Here is a 20,140-nt window from a genome sequence, read left to right as displayed (position 1 = left end):
TGCTGAGGGGCTGGTTGATTGGAGCTCTCCAGCCCCTGGGGAGAAACAGGCTGTATTTCTCTTGTGACAGCTTTGTTCAAAATTTGGTTGAGTTTTGGGGGGGGGCATTATTTTTTTTAAAAGCCTCATTGGGTTTTGCTCTAAAGGAGCAAGAGACCTGTACTCAATGTCCAGATTGGGTTCATCGTATCCAGCGGCACCTCCTGCCAGGGCTGGGCAGCTGTGCTGGGCAAGGAGAAAGAGGGATTTCTTTGTGCTCAAGGTCAATCCCAGGTGAGAAAGGCTCTGTAAAAGGCTCTGCATTACAAACCTGGCCCTTATGGGCTGGCCCAGAGCAGGGGCAGGCGGTGTTGTGCAGCGGGTGCCGCGATGTGCAGCAGCTCTGGGGCATCTCTGCTGGGGCTGCAGCATATCTGGCGATGCTGCGATGCTTGCTGACGGGGAGCAGCGTCTGTGTGGCTGCCTGGAAAAGGAATATCTGATCAGACCAAAGCCTTGCAGCTGCCATGGGGCTCTTCATCTCTAAAAGTGGCTTCATGGTAAAAGCCTTTGACTTTGCTGCTGCCCAGGGCTCATTTCAAAGCGCAGTGGGAAGAGCTGTGTCTATCAGGCTCATTATGCAGTGTTTCTGCTCCCGGGCTCGTGCCCTGAAGTGGGCACCAGCACCCTGCTGTCGTATGGGCGGCGTAGCAACTTCCTAGGTAATGACATGCCATCAAATCTGTCACGCTGTATCAAGCGGCACCACGTGTACTTGTCTGCCTTGTCCTCATATTGACTCCGAGCTAGAGACTCCTTCTGTAAATTAGTGCTAGGACTGTCCAGATGGCAAGCACCCAAACCACTGAAAAATTCCCCACCCCAAAACCTAAAACCTCCAGTTTTACACTTCAGTCTGCCTTTCACAGGCTGGTGGGTAAGATGGCTGGACACCCCCAGGTGTGCCTCATTCACCATGAGGACCATAGGATAATTCAGCTTGGAAGGGACCTCAGGAGGTCTCTCATCCAACCTCTGGCTCCAAGCAGAGGCAGACCAGGTTGCTCAGGGCTTTATCCAGCTGGGTCTTGAAAACCTCCAAGGAGAGACTGCACAACCTCTCTGGCCACCCCGTGCCACTGCCTGACTGTCCTGATGGGGAAATAGTTTCTCCTTACACTCTGTCTCAACCTCTCTTGTTTTGCTTATGCCTGTTGTCTCTCATCCTCTCACCAGGCACCACCGTGAAGACCCTGGATCCACCTTCTCGATAACCTCCCTGTAGGCACAGTTAGGTCCCCAGGGAAGCCATCTCTTCTCCAGGCTGAATGAGCAAAGCTCCCCCAGTGTCTCCTCACTTACCTATGACTTACCTGTGCTGTTACCTTCCCACATGGGTGCATGTTTACAAAACAAATCCCTTAACATCAAAATGCAGTACAAGGCGATGCTGATTTGTTGAGCAGGCTGATCTCAGTTATCTTGGTGACAATTTGGGTATTATAAAGCCTGTGTAGGATAAAGCAGATGTCTATATGTTTTATATAAGTGTCAAAGCTTCCCATCAGTTCCACTCTATTCCTCTCATCAGCTAAATTTGATTTTATACATGGGTAAGATATTGTCTTGGGCTGCCGGTACCTGCAGGACTGTGTCCTCCTCTCACCACCTGTCTGTCCTCCCTCCAGCTCAAAGGTCTGGCGGCAAGATTAAAATCCTCCAGGCTGGTCCAAGCTGAGTCCCTCCCTGCTGGCTTCTCATCTTCTTGCCTCAGTCATCTCCAGTGTCATCTCCATACCTTACCAGCTATCCAGACCTCTCTTGCTCCTGACGGCGAGCCAGAGGGAAAGCAGAGCTATCAAGAGGTTTCCGTGTTGCTTCCTGAATTCTTTTGTAATTTTCACTGTAGAGAAGATGGGCTCTCACATAATAGATGCACCGGCTCATTCCCCATTTATTTCTGAAACACCGTATCCTAGCCATGATAGCGTGCACACAAGGTACAGTCCTGCTCTTCTACTTACACGTTTGCTCTGGTTTTACCATCAGCGACAAACCTGTAATCTCTCCTGGGCAGGGTTTTGTTTCTAGTTCTGGTTCTCGTAGTCAGCCGCTGCAGCCTGGGGGCAATTACAGCGCTTTACACAGCTGCTGGGTGGTTTTTAGATGGAGTTTTAAGGATCGTTTTTGACTCAGAAAGCTGCAAATGGCCTGTGACCTTTCTACAGGAAATAGTACCTCTGCTGCCTTGAACCAATTGATGCCAGTTCCAAAATACCTCCTGGGCTCCCCCAGGAAAAAAAGAAGCTGTTCTTCATCTGCCTTAGCAAGCATCTGGCAAAACCCTATTGGAGACGAGGCTGTTTGTAACTTTTAATGGGTCTAGTTATAACCATAGGCTTCTTACAGCCTTTAACCTGATCCACTGACCAGAAACTCACAGTTGCTGGCTCTCCCCTTGGATTTTCACTGGTTCAGGCTGGAGACATGTCTAGAGTGCACAGAGAGGTGGCACACAGTGCCCGAAGCTTCAGAGTCCGTGCAGTATCCGTACCTTTCCCCTACCCTATTACTGGAAGCCTTTGAAGTTACGGGCTCTTTTTCACACTGCTGTTTGCTTCTGCATCACTACAAGGCTGGCGCCAGCCTGGTTTGCCCTGCAAGCTTGACACGGTGGAAATTTTACGTTAAGCTTTACAACTGTGATGTGGTGGTGCGCCCTTCCAGCTGATACAAGCTACTGCCAGGGAAACACGCAGGTAATGTGATGGAACCCAGCTTTTTGCAGGAGTGGAAATTGTTCAAAACTTTTGAATAGGTGTTAAATTCACTGTAATAACTTCTCTCAGGCATCAGTCCTGCAAATGCACTGTGGCAGAGAGCGCTGGCCTTACCTGTCACATTCTCACAGCAAGCACGCGCTTACACAGCGGAGCAAGGAAGAGCAGCAGATAGATACTTGAATTTGCTGGACGCTTGATGTGACCTCTTTCTGCTCCCATTGCCATCTGCTGTGAAGCACTTCACGGGCGTTTGCCAAGGCTTCTGTACCTCTGAAAACAATCCTGCTACTTTATCATAAATGGCCTGGATTATTCCGTATATGGTCCCACCTTTCCACGCATACCGACATCTTTACAGGTACTTAGCTGCTGTTCAGAATTTTTTCTGCCGATTTCCGCTGCGGGGGTCAGAGCCCTGCTGCCCTTTGTCTCAGGACAGCTTTCCAAAAGGAAGCACTCTCTACAGCGACAGAGTACCACGCACGCTATTCACAGGGGAAACTTCACCTGTGGCTGCAACGCAGCTGTGCCTGATGTTAAGTACGGAATCCACTGATATTTTGACACGTGGGAAAGAACTGCGCTTGGGAAAGGCCTTTATCATACGATTAAGCTGTCATTTAAAATGGCGTAAAAAATAACTTCTAAGCAGAGGAAAGAGCAACAGTCTTTTTGCAAATGACTGCTGAAGGTGAGATGATTGACAGGGACACAGAGCAGCATTTTGTTCTGTTTTTAACTTGACTGAAACAAAGCGCTGCATCATCTTTGTGAAGCAGCAGGAAAGATGGAGATTCTGCTGCTTAGATCTCTGGAGAGAGGCGTGTGCGTTTAATGAGTGCTCATTAAAACAGCCTCTAATAGAATAAAGTAGAAGCAGAAAAACGCTAGAGACAATAGGGGAAACTACCGGGCTCTGATGAGTGCTTTACCTCATCTCTGAAGAAGAATACAACATTCCCTGGTAAGATAAATTAAGTGTAAATGCAAAGACAACACTGAATTCATGCGAGTTGGAAACCGAAAAGCTGCTGTGGGTCTACTGTGTACATACTCCTGCCAGCACAGCCTAGCTGCACGTCCACAGGCCAAGCCTGGCTTATGACAGGTACCCCTCCAGTCTGGTGACTCTTCCCGCTAGGACGTGCACCACGGATGCCTGAGCAGCAAACATATCCTGGGCAGGTAAATGTCTGTTCCTGCAGCTGCTTGCAACTTGGTATCACAAGGGATGGAAAATCCGCATCCCCGACCAGTGCATGTTGCTGTCTGCCCCTCACACCCCACTCTTCCATCTGTCTGTCCGTCCGTCCGTCCATCCATCCATCCCACAGGGATGTGACAGCAGCAGCAACCAGCACCCCGGGAACGCTCTCTTGGCCTCCCCTTCTGCTAGCAGAAAGAGCCGATTTTAGCAAACGCTCTGCGGGGTGCAGAGGCAGGTGGCTGTCGCCACCCGGGGAGGGCTGCGGCTGCCCCTGGGGAAGTGGGCAGCTCGTGAGAGCGGTCCCAGGGCTGACATGCCGCTGCTGACAGTGAGCCAGCCTGAGCTGCCCTGTGACAGCAGACACAGGGGTTTGCAGATCTAAGACCAGACGCATCTATTGGCAAGGCTGACCGTGTTTTGTAAAGGCTGTGCTCAAGCTGGATAGAAGGCAAACCGTCCAGAAAGAGCACGATGAATGAAATGGACCAAGCATTAAGGAGACATGACATTTTTCTGTGACTTCTTCCTAGAAGGAGGGGAGGGAGGGAACCCAAACCAAAACAAACCTCAGCACAGAGAACTCCAAGGACCCTAAAATAGGCTGTTTAATTAAAAACAACAACAACAAAACCCAGATCTGCTTTATTAGTTCTCACAGAAAGCTGTCTGAAGGGATTGGGAATCCAGCATTGACAATAAATCCTGGAGTCCATTTCAACAAGAAACTAGGCTGCAGAACGAGCGAAAGCATCAAGGAAGAGATGAGCTGCTGCTGCGTGGCCCTGGCTCAGTGTAGCATATGCTACCTTGCCAGGCAGTGAACGCCAACCGTATCTGTGGAGTAGTAGAGCCAAGGGAGAGCCCACAGCCTGCACAGAGACCAGGCCCTCCTCGCTGATACTCTTCCCTGCCTCCCAGTTCAGCAGGAGTGAACTGGAAGCTTGCCCCTCCTTCCCTCTCAAGAGCAATGGGTCTCTCTGATTGCTTGCTTGGATGTCAGGAAGAAAACATTTTCCTGTTGGGTTAAATAGCAAATAGCTATTAATTTACAAATAGCAAATGCTTCCTTCTCCTGCCTGATGCCCTCGGAGATGGACAGATTGGCTAACAGCAATTTCCATGGATGTCCTAGCACTGCACTGCCAGCAGCACCACTGAGAAAGGCCAGCTCTTGGGAAAAAAAAGCTATCCAGGAACTGGGGACTGTGGTGATGGGTGGCATTTGAGAGAGAAGGGGGGAACCCGAACCCTTCCTGAACACCAGCTCCCTCTTTGTCACCCTGCTCATGTGAAGGTGAAGGAGTAAGATTATCCAGGGGCGCGAAGGGAATCCTTAGGTGAGTTTGAGATTTTGGAATCCTCTTTCTCACAATGAGACCTGCCTAATGCCTGAGACTGGGGTTGTAAGGGCCCTCTCCCCCACCCTAGCTTGCCACATCCTCTGCATTCCCCTTGTCAGCTGAATGATTTGGAGTGTGATGATCCTGGTCCTGGAAATAGTGAGAGGATGTTTTTGAGCTCGACAGCTCAAAATTATGATGACGCAAACCTAACCCAGCAGCTCTTATAGAATCATAGAATAGTTTGGGTTGGAAGGGGCCTTTAAAGCCCATCTAGTCCAAGCCCCCTGCAGTGAGCGGGGACACCTTCAACTAGAGCAGGTTGCTCAGAGCCCCGGCCAACCTGACCTGGAATGTTTCCAGGGATGGGGCATCTACCACTTCTCTGGGCAACCTGTGCCAGTGGTTCACCACCCTCACTGTGAAAGATTCCCTCCTTAGATCTAGTCTAAGTCTGCCCTATTTTAGCTAAAAACCACTACCCCTTCTCCTATGGCAACAGGCCCGGCTGAAAAGTCTGCCTCTGTCTTTCTTATAAGCCCCCTCACCTCTGATGTGACCCCCAGACACTTAAGAGAAGAACATAAGAACAGGCACGTGCACCTGCAACACTGCAGCCAAGCCTCCTTGAATCGAAGAATAACATTGGCTACACCTTTTAATTTCCACTTGTGGGCCTCATATAAAAAAAACAACTTTCTTTTGCTTACTATAGCATGGAAATTATCTGATGTCCTGAGAGATTTCAATTATTTTATCCTTGTAAACACACTGACCATTTATAATTGGCCACAGAAGTTTTCTGTTGCATATCCATTTTTAAAAATTCTGCTGTTACACTGCTTAGTTCCAGACTGAGTTGACATACCTGATATCCAACCATAGCACTTAAAGCGCTATACATTTGGCAGGGGGGACAAACCAGTGGTTACTGGGTGGTCTAAGCATTGCCAATGCCTAAAGTTCCCAGTTCATCTAAAACACTGTTTTAGGAACAGTGCTGCTTCCTGAGCTTGTGATACTGCTGGATTCCTTCGTAAGCAGGGTGTTATCTGCACTAAACCAAAACACAGCCAGGATACCTACCAGTTCTGTAACGCCATTAATACTTCCATCATTTTAACAGGAATTCTTTTACAATTCTGGCTGAGTATCATTAAGTTTTGGCAGGTTTTTACTATTCTATTTATTGATTTAGTCAGCCATTTTGCCCTCTTTTAATGGTATTTCCATCTGAGACAGCTAGGAAGCTGTGAGGCTGATGCCAATGCTATCAGGTGTGGAAGGGGTACCAACACAGCGATGCCAAGATGCTTGAACCATCCGTCCCTGCTGTTCCTGCTGTTCCCAGCTTGTTCCTCATCCTCCTGACTGCAGGAGAAGGTTAAACATGCACCATATAGCCAGAACAGGTTCTGTTTATTGTCCTACTTCAGGCTCCAGCAATTAAGCCCAAAGAGATCCCCGGCCACATGATTTCAACATTGGCTTCTCCATCAGGTGAAACATTTATTTCCCCTCCCTCTCTATTGTTTTTTCCCATTAATTTTTATTAATTTTCCAGTTTAGTATATTGAATAGCTGATAGTTCCTAAGGGTCTATACTGTGTAATTGCAGTTCAGGTTTAGCTAAGCAAAAACCATTTATCAAATACATCCTGATCACTGGTGTGCTGTAGTCCTTTTGGCTGTAGTTTAATTGCAGAGAGACAAACTGTGACTCTACCGCTGCACCATGATACCCATTTCTTCTTCTCTAGATAAAGTAGCAGGTGCCTGAATGTCTGATGTGCGAGATGGAGAGGACAGCTGTGTCTGGTAGAAGTAAACATCACTAAGATCTCCTCCAGGATACGCCTGAGCTGCAGGACTGTAGTCCTGCATAGTATAAAGGAAGCAGCCTCACTCTCCATTACTTACCTGGGTATCTGCCAGGCACTGGACAATTTCTCTCAGAAGTCACATTTTCACTGGCTATTGTGCAAAATAGTCAGTTTTACAGTTAGAGATATAGCTCATTCCATCAATTTATACGCCTGGAAAATAAGTCGGGTATTTAAGACAACCATTCAGAAGAATTAAAATATATATTTTTAAAAAAATTTAATTTGGAAAATGAGACAGTCCACCATTTTCTTTTAGCCTGGCTGTAACAGTCAAATTGGAAGAACCCCGATCACGCATCTGATTTTGCAGTTACTAAATTGGAGTATCAGGACCAAAAGTCAAAAAAAAAAAAAAAAAAATCTAGGTTAACACAGTTTCTTTCCACTCTTACCTCTCCCAGTTAAGGATCACTAACTCAAATATTAAGTATTTGCATCCATTTTGCAAGACCCAATGCAGATCCTCTCATACATTCATACTGAATTTTCTTCCCCAAAACCGAGTGTATACAATGATAATAAATGGCAGCATGTCAGAAGAGAAGTGCAGTAGAGGTAAATTGACTTGGAAAAGAAAGGTAGGCTTGGAAGGGCACTCTGGCTTTCATTTACAACTCTACATTCAAGAATTCCTGTTAGCTCTTCTTTTAGACTTTTTGTGCAGAACTGTTGTGCCTGGTGTTTCCTTCTGCAGTGTAAGTGGATACAGGGGATCCACAGAAGTTCAGCTGAAGTTTACACATATGAATTTAATCCCTAAGTTTAGTTAGTGTCATCTGCCATCTCTTTGCACTGGAACATATTTAATTTTATATTTTTAGAAAGAATATTGTTTTGTTATTTGAAATAGAATAAGAAATTCAATGAAATGAAACAGACAACCATTCTTTTTTTAGAAAGGAAAATTTATTTATGGTTACATATACCACATATAAAATTAACATTTAACTGAAACATGTAATTATTTAAATCATTTATGACTAAACACTTACAATGTTGACTACAAAACTGTACAGTTTATACTTAGTAACCAATTCTTACAGCATAGTGCAATTGTAACATTTTATAAACAAAATAATTTGTGCCTTTTTTTAAATAAAGTGCATTAAATGACCATCTTGTATACAACAAGAAGCTCTGTAGTTGCAATCCAAAACTTTAACCTTAAGGGAAACTGAGGCAAAGATGTTTCACTTCCTTTTAAAATTGCTTCATATCCTGGCAAGCTATGGTTCAAACTTCAACCACAGTTAAATGAACCTCCCCCCCCCCAAATTAGTATAAGAAATAACCACAGGCCTTTATGTACTAAACCAGAAATTGGTTCTTATATGAAAAGCACAACAGGCAGAATTTAGATTACTGGTTTAAAGCCATTTGGCTCCTAATGAGATGTGTAGCGTGAGAACTACCCCCAAGCAGCTGCTTTTGCTAAAGCTTTTAGAATTCAGCATGGAACCACACTGCAGTCAGTAGTATCAGGAGTTTACATGAATCCTACGACGTTTCCTAGGAAAAGTTCTCTCTGAGAACTTAATGAGATGAGCATGGTAAACCACATGCTATTTTTAATTGCATTTGGCAAGAAAAAGAAAGTAGGTGTCTAGTTAGTAAGTCTAGAAAATTACAAGTGGTTCTACTAGCCCAGGGTATTCCAAATTTCATGGCCTGAAGTTAAATACAGAGTTTTACAGCTTTATTTCAGAGGCACGGTTATAACATTTTATCCTACAAAATTTCTTTTTATTTATAAACACATTTACAATCAACTTTTGTAGGTTTTGGCTGTGACAGTAAAGCTGAGACCAAACAAAGGATGACACAACTGTGGATTTTAGCCCCAAAGAGTAAAAAGATGTAGACATACAAAAAGGACAGAGGTCTAATGTGTCTCTTTCTAGAAATAATGACAAAAATAGGAATGCCCATTTTCTTTGGCGGGCTCTGGCTGAGGCCCAACAGAAAAGTCCATATTATTCTCCTCCTCCATACCTACATGCGACTGCTATCAGCTTCAATGGAAAATGTATTAGAGCACAGGCAAGTAACCCTAGAGATTGCCTGAATATTTTGCTGTATATGCAATCTAGGCAATTTATCTGCCTCTTCAGCTGCAACACCCATTCCACACTTTTGGCACAAAACACACTCACTGTTTCCACACTCTGGAAAACTACATTTTCCTCCTATACATTTTAACCTGTGGGACCAGCCTGAGCTCAGAAGCAGACTACTGTACATTCAGCTGCTCTGCTCTGGGACCGCTGCCGTGTAAAAAGCTGCATGCTGGAGCATGCTACCTCCCAGCAATGAGTTACTCTCCACCTCCTAGACTAAGGGAAGTCTCTGCTTACATTGAAAGAGAAATACAAAAGAAAAGAGCTGAAATTTGGTTGGAATGTGATTGAAGAAAACTCATTATTTTATATCATGTCTTCAGAAAGCTCTTTTGCTGAGAGCAGAGCTCCTTTCCAAACCCAGCATGCTTTGACCCTGCGGTCAACACTGTTGAAAAGCCTCACCTCCACGCTATTTTCTTGTGAGCCCTCTGGGGCAGAGGTACCACAAGGTGGACTGAGTGTTATATTGAGGGAGTACACTGTCAGAGGGCAACCAAAGAGCAGCAGAACAAAAACCCACGGAAGGGGCACAACTCCCTGAGCTCCATGGGGACACAACAGTGCATCTCTTTCAGGATGTGGGTATCCCAATTTTCAAAGGGCCAGGTCATGCTGCTTTCATTTGCATACTGTAAAATATCTCTTCCCTGAAAGCATGGGAAGCTTAATTCATGATTATTTTGATGGGTTTCATCTTAGCAAACACTGAAAAGGAAAATTCTATGGGGACCGTAAGTAATCAATGCATTAAGAGCTCCACACCTTGGCCCTAAATCTTATAGGTCCTAGACCCTTTTCCTAGAATGCCCCTGAAGTACATGTGTCTTTCATGTGCCCTTTAAAAATAAATGTATTAAGATTTTTTAGATACTGTAATATTCCCCAGGTTAGCATCAGCCAGTGCAAAATGTGCACCTGTGTCATACGACTGCAGACTGCTATTTAGACTCATGATCTGTGCAGTCCTGTTACCAAAGCACCTACGAAAGCCAGAGAAAGAGAACAGGGTGCACAGGAACGTATAACTGCCATATAGGCTCATGTTAGTGATAAATATCCTTCTTGTATTCTGTCCCAGATGTGGCCATATAACACATCCCTGTAATCCCAAAACTGGCAGAGGGATCTGTCCAAATTAAAGACATGAGAATTCACCTCCCTTCCAAAACCTCTGGATTGTCTGTCTTTGCTGAAATATTGATTACTTCCACTGCATCTTTCAGTGTTTGCAACATTTGTACAAGTTTGGCAATATTTTTCTTTAATGATATGAAACTGCCCCAGCAAAGCGATTACACTTTGACCATTGTAACACTGAAGGTATAGCACGATAAAACAAGAGGAAACAGCCTCAGGTTGCAGCAAGGGGGTTTAGACTAGATATTATGAAAAATTTCTGTCCTGAAAGAGGGGTCAAACATTGGAACAGGCTGCCCAGGGAGGTGGTGGAGTCACCATCACTGGAAGTATTCAAAAAATGTGTGGACGTGGCACTTCAGGACATAGTTTAGGGGACATGGTGGTGTTGGGTTGATGGTTGGACTTGATGATCTTAACGGTCTTTTCCAACCTTAATGATTCTGTGATGATATCTAGCATATCACACATATTAAAAAGTAAATTAAATAATCATAACTATTACATCTGTATTATATTTAAGTATGTAATTATGTTATTTAAGTATGATAGCTCATAATACTTAAGTTAATAGCATACTAAAATACTCCAAGAAACTTTCTCCACTCAGCATGTAATATAACTAGTATTTTAGTTCTTTAAGTTAAACCTGGACACAGGTATTTCCTTTTAATTAGTTCATACTTTTAAAAAAAACAACTCTCTTTTTTTGGCATCTATTTCTTCAAAGTGGAAGACCCCTCCTCCATTTTCTAAGGTAAATCCTTGCAGGATGCAGTCTTCAGCATATGCAGTTAGTATTGTCTTGCTTTTTCCTTGAGAAACTGGGACTAGGCCTGTGCTCAGATCACACAGTTGGGATCAAAGGATTTGAGGAATAATCAAATTATTGATTATAATTTGATAATTATAATCAGCGTAAAGAAAACCAGCGTAAAGAAAACAGTAGCAGTTCACTTGCTCCCCCCACCACAGATGAATTAGATAAAAATGCTCAAAGTTGGTTAAATGAAAAAGTGCTGCTGATATATTTGAAAGGGTTATAACAAACTATTAAAAGCTTTGTAAATAAGCTTTTACCTAAGAATGCAGCACTGTACTTATGAGAGGCAGGTTCTTAGAATCATAGAATGATTTAGGTTGGAAAAGACCTTTAAGATCGACCGTAAACCAGCGTCTGCCTTGAAACAAAAAGGACTGTGCCAGACATCTTACTACTGGGCGGGTGAAAGGAGCCCCCCCCCCGCCAAAACACCATAATCCTATGGCCATCATCTGAATTAGTCTACACTAGTAATTTAATGAAGCCCCTAAATGTGCAGTGAATGTCCCTAAGTACTATATGCTTTTTAGAAAGGTCTGTTTTACTTAGAGATATCAGATAAATAAATCAGTTCATGAGTTCTGGGACATAAAAGTCTTTCCCCCACCTGGGAGGAGGGAAGCCCATAATACTATTTTGTCCCGTTAAATATCTAGCATGTTGGCAAGTTTGTAAAAATTGCCTTGGCAGATGTTGAGTGCAAAACAAAAGGTTTGGGGAGGTGGGGACAATTTCCTCAAAAGCCAGTTCAAGGAGTTTGGGATAGCAAGTTTAACTGACCTTTGTTTTGAAATCAGTTTTACGCTTTCAAGCCATTTGCAAAAGAACCTCCACTGGAAAATCTCCCCTTATCCTTTCAATGGCACCAAATTAGTCTGCATCACAGCAGTGATGCACTAGTTAATTGCAATTTGGTTTCATCTAACCTACATTCAGGTTTGCATTTTTCCTTCTCTTCTAGAAGAAGTTTGTATAACACAGTGAAATATGCAACTGCTTCTTCTTCTTGTCTGGCTTACAAGATCACAAGAATTTTGTGAATAAACTGCAGCATGGACTTTTTAAGCACAAAGGCACATTGTTTTCAAAGAAAGAGTTACTGCAAAGTTACAAACTCAGCTGCTCCTCAGAAGAAACATGAAGACTTACTGTAAAATAACTGCTGTTGGTTCTACTTTCATATTTTCAATATTTTTCCATAAAAAACCTCTTCTGATCAAGTGGAGCCATGTAAGACTCTGCTAACAAGACAAGTAATAATCTGAATAAAACACATGAGGTCACATTTTCAATGAAGGAGGGTCTCACTTCTGATCATGTTTTCTCCGCTCTCTTCTCTGGACACTATTCAACAGGAGCAGCAATACTGCCAGCCTCAAGGACATGGGACTGCCGCACTACACCCCAGAAAAACATCAGCCCCAGGGCCCCTCTCACATGCTCCATGGTCGTCAGGTAAGGTTCAAAATAACCTTCCCACAGGGGATGCATTTATACAAGCATCCTTCCTATCCAAGCTCAAGCACCAAGTACCTGGCTGATTCACCAAGCCGTAAAGATTTCCATCCTCCCATCTTTCATGATCCACTTAATATGAAAGCCAATATCCTTGCAGTTCATCTGGATTTCGGATCCGTTAAAAGGAATTGCAAACTCTTGGTCTGAAGAAGCCAGTAGCACCCAGTTTTATGGGGTAATTTCCTTTGTACCGAAAAAGTACTTCCAGATGAAAAACCTTTCAAGTTACTACGAATCCCATTAGTTCTTTTACTGACAGATGGGGGAGATACGCATGCCTAATTTATCTTTCCTGTACTATTGCTTATTCATGACATATAAATCACACCCCTTTCCTTTTAGTCCCCTCTCTATAAGCAGAGATTGAGAAATCTTACTTTTTCTCCATTGCACATCTCCGTACTACCACTAAACCAAACTAAATGTGGCACTGAAAGAGAGGGTAAACCACTGCTTTATGTAATGGCATTCAAAAACCAGAAAAAAAAAATCAGGTAATTGAAATATTATTTAAAATTGCGTTTCCCTATTATAATAATGCACTGTTATCTGCACTAGCCTTTTTTTTTGGCTAAGCACCGAAGTTCACATGCTTTTGAGTAGCCTTGCTGCCCAATACCAACCAAGTTGCAGGGCTTCTAGCTAACATGCAATACGCTAAGTGTGCAATATTCTAAGTGTGTGAAAATGTTGTTTTTCTAAGTTTACCACTGAAGTTATCAAACTGGTTTTGTAAAGTGGCTTCCTATGGTATTATTAAAAACTTGTCTAGTTGCAAACAACAATTCTGACTGCAAATAGCTATTTGTTCCTTCTGGTAAATATGTAAAGAACACATTATTTACTGCATTACTGCATTTGGAACAACCTCTTGTTCTAGAATCGGCTGCTCCAAAGGGCAGCCAAGTAAAACTTTAAAATGATTCTCAGACCTTCTCCCAAGGAGATGTGATGAGTCTACGTGAGATATTTAACATCATCCTTAATTACTTCTTTCATAGACCTAGCTCCATTCTTGATCCCCCTCAAAAAGTACACCACCACGGTACCTCTTCCTAAATAGTTTGCCAGTAGTACTTTAAAATATTCTTGAGTTCTTACAACATAGGATCCGTATCCAGTGAGAGTCTATGTGATACTGTCTTCTTGCAGCAGTACGATTTAAAGAAATGCTGTTCACCTTTTTCTGGTGCTTATTCCTATACACCTAGGACTTGATCTGTCTACAGCTGGTGTGCAGGTATACTGTTCTTACTCCCCACTCACAACAGAGCTATTACATCAAATTATTTTGCACTGGCAACCATGCTAGTCCTCCTACTTTTGATACAAAGCTTTTACACCAACTTGTGGGTATGCAGAATTTTCTAGAAAGCTGCCAGAGTTGGTTTCTGTTTCAAGGACTAAGAACCATTCAGTATCTCAGATAAAGTGGTGTTTTTTTTAAATAGCAACCACTCTGTCCAACTATTATTTTTCTTTATTTATTGTACATACAAAAAAGCAGACCATACATACTTTCTCTCCATAAAAGGCCAACATTTTGAAAATATGGTTCTGAATGTTACAGAACCACATTTTTTTAAAAGTAATGAGTGTGTAGTTATGTTTCAGAGGCTTGATTTGTAGAAATGCTCTTTTATCCCAACTTCCAGTCACATTGCAGGTTGCTCATCACTTTTGAGAAATGAATCCACAAGTATCTTATTTTTAAAAGCTAAACAGCCCCTAAGAAAATGAAGCATCAGACAAATAACTCTTTGGGGACAGAACGGCTGCTGGTCTAAGCCAAAGTTCACTGCTGTCTGTAAATGGGTTTTAGTGACTCCAAGATGTCTCAAGGCTGGTCCCTGAACATGAAGGATGGATGCAGCTGCTTATGTCACTGAGTGTCCATGGTAGGAAGATACAGCAGCAATAGCAGGCCTTTCAGCTTGCTTCCAAATACCCTGGGTATTGGTAAGGGTTTTCTTCAATGATACAGTAATCTTGTTCTTTTAAAAGACAAGCTGTCTTCAGAACGGGCTAGCACCATTTATCATATCCATCTTGATGGGCATGACAAATTCAGGTGTTCTCAGTTTTTGTTTGGTGAAGAGTATTTGCAGTATTAAGTTACCATCACAAATCCTGAACGCAATGAATTTATCCACCGAATGCTGTACAACTAAATGCCAAACAATGAAAAGAATAAAAATCCCCACTGCAATACATAATTCTCTCTTGCAAATAGCACACATTCAGGGTCCAAGAACTAAGGTAAAAGGTTATTGCTGAGTAATTCTATTCAGGAATTTGATTAAGTGTAACACAAACCAACCAGAAATAATATCCCAGATCAATCCGATAGGAATTGGTTAACAAAGGAAGACTTCTGCTTACTTGAAGTCCTTATGCAAGTTACTATTTTTTGTCTAAAGAATATATTGCTTCCTCTCTATTGCTCTGAGTTTACTCAGCAGTTTATAGTACCCACAACATGGAGGATTTTATTGCTCTTGTGTTAAAAACATGTTTCCCCTTATTGCTGAAATCTTATTGTTAGGAGAAATGGTTAAAAGACCCCCAAAAAATCCTCTCCCAAGCTTTGAGGATGAATATATGAAAAAAACTGACTATAGTAAATTTTGCCCATCAAGACACAACCTGTTGGGTCAAGCATGTTAATAAATAAAAACGAACTTCAGTTCTTTAAACTAAATTACTCATTAAGAGAAAAGTCTTTTGTCATGATGATGGAGATATGAAAGATACTCCACTGTACATAAAGTGGTGAATCCAACACCCCTGGTCTTACACACAGGTGTTGTTTGATGGAAGAGCAAAATGACAGAATCCTGTAAGCTGGCTGGATTCCTGCCAGTTTCAGAGGGATCTTGGATGGATACTGGCACCTTGCCATACAGAACCAGGGTCTACACGGTAACTCTGAGATGAAAGCAGAGAATTGCTTAATTCTGCAGGGTCAGAAAAGTGGCTGTGTGTCAAGCATTTCTTCTGGGCAAGTGAGGCAGGCAACTTTGTACCCACAGCTCCGCCTTTCCTCAAAGAGATGGTTCCCAGGCGTGTTACAGAGCATCTATCCAGTGCTGCAAACCATGTTAAGTTTGGTCTGACAGCTGTGGGCAAACCTATGTCATTGACTTCCAGAAGGATTTTCTGGCCTATGCTGCACAGTCTCAATTTAAGAACATATTTCTGGAAGAGACAACATCCTCACTGGAGGTCATAGCAGTGGCTTGGGAGGCATAATCATGCTTCTCATCAGTTTGTGGTGAAAGGTAACCATGCGCTACTCCTCAAACGAGGGCAGATCACATCCCTATGAGCTAGCTTTGTGGGACTTCTATAATTAATCCTTCTTTCCTCTGTTTGACTTGCGCTGCTTCTCAGGAGAGGAGCTTCCAATTACAAATCTCTCTGCTCTGGCACAAGGAAAAGGTCGGCTCCCCTGGCACTCTGGAGTGCCTCTGCGGATTTGAGCAGCCTGTGGAGCGAGGAAGATGACAAGGACACTAGGTGAACCAGCATGAGAAGATGGGTCGACATTATCTCCCTCTGTGCTGTTTTTTTTCTGCCTTCCCTACCACCCCAGTGTTGTGGAGACAAAAACACTTGTGCCTGTGAGGTTATCCAAGAGGATGAGAACAGGTCTGCATAAGCAAAACAACAGTTGCCCTCATGACTGAATTTTGGTCACGACTGTAGCTGCTCATCTTCGTCACTCTCTTTAGCAATTTGGTACAGAAGACCAAATGGGGGGAAAAAAAAAGGGGGAGGGTAAACTCTGCATGACTAACCTATTTTTTGCTTTTAAGAGTGCCATTCTACATTATTCGGCCTCTCTACATTATTCAGCTCAGGAATTTTACTGCCATTTATTCCCAATACTTTGCATACGTGCAAAACTGCACACATACATAGCATGGTTATTTATGAAGTGATTATTTCTTATACAAAAATTCATATCAAAATGCAATGATTAGAGTTTCATTAGCATTCGGAAGTAGATAAAGAACACAATATCCTACACTGAGCAGGGGCCATAGTCTGTGCTGAGCATCTGTAAATCGCAGTGAAGCCAAGGGAGCTGCAAGTTCACAGCTCTGTTGGACTATGCCATGCAATTATTAAACTAATCAGATTACAAAGTAAGAGCCAAACATCACGAAGGTTGAACCAAGTAAATAATGGAATTTGAACCCAGCATTGCAAGTAAAATTAATTATTGCTCATAAAAATCTCTACAGAGCCTTGTTTACAGACAACTCATTCACATTTGAGATTCAGCTTTGAATATAGCGTATGATTCTTAACGTCACAGAAACTTTGCCACAAAAAGCTACAGTCATCCAAATGTCCATGTGAAAAGGACAGATTCCATTTGGAGAAATCCAGACCAGCAACACAGTTGTCTCTACTATCTAAACTATACAGGTATGTTTTTTCATTGAACTGTAAATATTGCTATTTGTACACTTGAGTTTGTTGGGGTTTTTTAAAATTGTAATGGAAGATACCAAAGCAACTTCAGTATGCAGACTTTGACATTCAAGGGAATATAACCTCCTACTGATGCCAGGGCATTAACACATTGAACTCCCATCAACACTGATGGAAGTGGTACTATAAACTCCCATGCACTGACATTAAGGTACACGTCAAGTTTCACAAAGACATCTGCCAGGAAGATTTTCTCTCTGACAATCAAGTCTTCAAATTAGAAAACAATGTTTTATTTCTAGTGCATTCTAATTTGGCTTCAGTAAAAGGTTAGAAATGGTTTGAAATTTAACCATTCACAAGAGGAAGCTCTGCTTTTTAGACCAGAACTATCATCCTATAATGAAGTGAACTGACATGCGTACAGTGCAAAGAATCACAATCTGTAATGGATGAAACTGCCAGAAAAGGAGAAAATATTGTTTCATATTGCAGTTCTGGTTGCATACAATTATGAACCAGATATGCTCGGAGAATTTATAAACTTCAGTATTTTAAATTATATAGCAGAACAATGAAAACAAGTGGTAATAGTTTTGACTTGATAACAAACTTAAAGGGAACCATTTCATGTAGATGTTAAATATGTGTTGCAAGCAATTTGTAGGTTATTTTATTAGGCATTTTCTCATACACTTCTGAAAAGATAAACTCATCTGAGAAACTTAGTGTTGCCTCTGTTACAAATGCATAGCCAAAAGAGCCCAGGTTGTGTCATCAATTTCAAAGACCCCCCCGAATTCCTTTTAAAGTTAAGTATAATGATGTCCCATATCTAAGTGAAAACACATGGCTGACTTTTGAAAAGGAAGGCAAAACATACCTTCTGTTTTAACATCCAGCCAGAATGCAGGAGAGAACAGGTAACCCTTTAAAACAATTATCACGGTAATTCATGCCAAGATGTAAAATAAAAAGCTATACAAGTACTTCCTCACTTAGAGCAAATTTGTTGCACTGAGATTATTACAATAAATACCATGTAAACCAGTACAATTGGCCATTATTTTGAAGAGTATTCTGATGATATACAAATGGGGTAACAGGACTTGGGTTTTCTTTTTTCTGCTTTAAAAAGAATTAAAGAGGGAAAAAATACCCTGACAACAGACTGTAACATGCAGTATGACTAAACTCAATCATATAAACAATTTCAAAGGAGGTATGCTGTTTCAATCTAATTTTAATTTGCAAGCTTAATGTAAAATCATGGCAAACATGGTAAAATCTGCGTAATATAACAAAAAGACCCTGAGCAACATTATAAATCTGTAAGAACACTGATTATTTAAGATTTTTGAAAATCTCTCTTAAACCACTTGATTCATTTTGGTCATTGGGGTTTTGTGTTTACAAAAAGGTCAGTGCATCCTGTGGCTTTTATATGAACCCATCACACACCATTTAATGAATGCATCTAAACCAAAGACAGCATCACAAGAATGTCTGGAAAGTGATGTGTTAAGGAGCATCCTCCTAGCTGCCAATCAGACATCACTGGGTGATCTTGCTCTCTGAGACAGGTTAGAAGGAATACAGCCACAACAGATGAGCCAAAGTGCTTTCTGTATCTCCTGGTTTCTAAAAGCATATATTACAGGATTGATGATGGAATTGTAGGTAGCTGGCAGGAGGGTGGCATAGGTGTATATAGAAGGATAGGTGTAATCTGCTATTAAAGAATAGAGCGTAAAAGGCATCCAGCAAGCAGCAAAAGTCCCCAAAATAATGGCCAAAGTAGACACTCCTTTTCGGGTGGTCACATAGTGGGAAGTGGCCAGGAAATGGTGTTGCAAGGCAATCTGATGGGCATGGCGCATCACGATTTTACAGATTTGAATGTAGAGCTGCAGCATGAGGGCAAACATAAGCAAGAAAGAGACTGAAAGGACAGCTGCATTATTTTTAGTGAGTGGTCTGATAACACTGCAGGTGGATTCATCTCTGAGGCAGTTCCAGCCCATTACAGGCAGCAGTCCAATACAGATAGATGCTCCCCAGAGCAAAATAAGCATGACATAGGTAAAAGTGACAGTCCTCTCTGAATTGTAAGTCAAAGCGTAATACAGGGAAAGGTAACGATCAACAGTAATAGCCAGCAAGCTGGCAACAGATGCTGAGAAAGAGGCAACAATCAGTCCAACCGTAACCAGTTTCGTAGCTTCTGATTGCAGAAGGTATGCAAAAACGAAATTGATGATCAATCCAATGCCCGCTAAGAGATCTGCCAGCGCCAGGCTGCCTATCAGGAGGAACATGGGGGCACGAAGACTGGGATTATGGAAAATGATAAGAACCACAATGGCATTTTCGCAGGAGATAAGGGTCCCTGAAGTACACAAGACAATGTCCCAGGGGTTTACCAAAAGCTCTGGCTCTGGGTCTACGACAGGAACCAGGGAGGAGCCTGCGGCTGAGGCATTCTCGGTAGAGCTGGCTTCTACATGATCCTGAGGCAGCCAGCTCAAATTAACCTTCAGATCTTCATTCATTTTAACCCCTGTCTTCTTCAACGGAAAGACATTTTTTTTAATGTTCAGACACAGCACTGGATGCAGCACCCCCAGAGCATGCAACGCCCTAGACGGCAACACCAATCTAACGTGCAGGCAGGCACTTGTTACATAAATGTGACAATAAAAAAACCAAAACAGAACAAAACCCTCAAAACAAAAGGGGGGGGGAATATTTAAGACTGCCCGAGATTTATCTGCCAAGGGACCGACACACAGAGGCTGAGTGATCCCAGTGGTAATTCCCTCCACCTGCATAGGGAAGAGGGCACAGGCATGGGAGGGAGCCCATGAAACAGCTACCCCCCCCCCCCCCCACCGCAAAGGGCTG

General features: G+C 42.5%; 1 protein-coding gene across 1 annotated transcript; it reads right to left on the bottom strand.

The window, feature by feature from the left end:
* Positions 1 to 18,783: 18,783 nt before the first annotated feature.
* GPR12 (G protein-coupled receptor 12) lies at positions 18,784 to 19,803 on the bottom strand (the record flags this gene model as incomplete). The annotated part of the gene is made up of 1 exon (XM_082013245.1): positions 18,784 to 19,803. Exon 1 carries the CDS (start codon positions 19,786 to 19,788, stop codon positions 18,784 to 18,786), a length of 1,005 nt encoding a protein of 334 aa, XP_081869371.1. The 5' UTR covers positions 19,789 to 19,803.
* Positions 19,804 to 20,140: the final 337 nt, after the last annotated feature.

The sequence above is a fragment of the Phaethon aethereus genome (assembly GCF_964289735.1).
Source record: "Phaethon aethereus genome assembly, chromosome: 1".
NCBI classification, from domain to species: domain Eukaryota; kingdom Metazoa; phylum Chordata; class Aves; order Phaethontiformes; family Phaethontidae; genus Phaethon; species Phaethon aethereus.
This window is presented reverse-complemented; position numbering and strand designations above follow the sequence as displayed.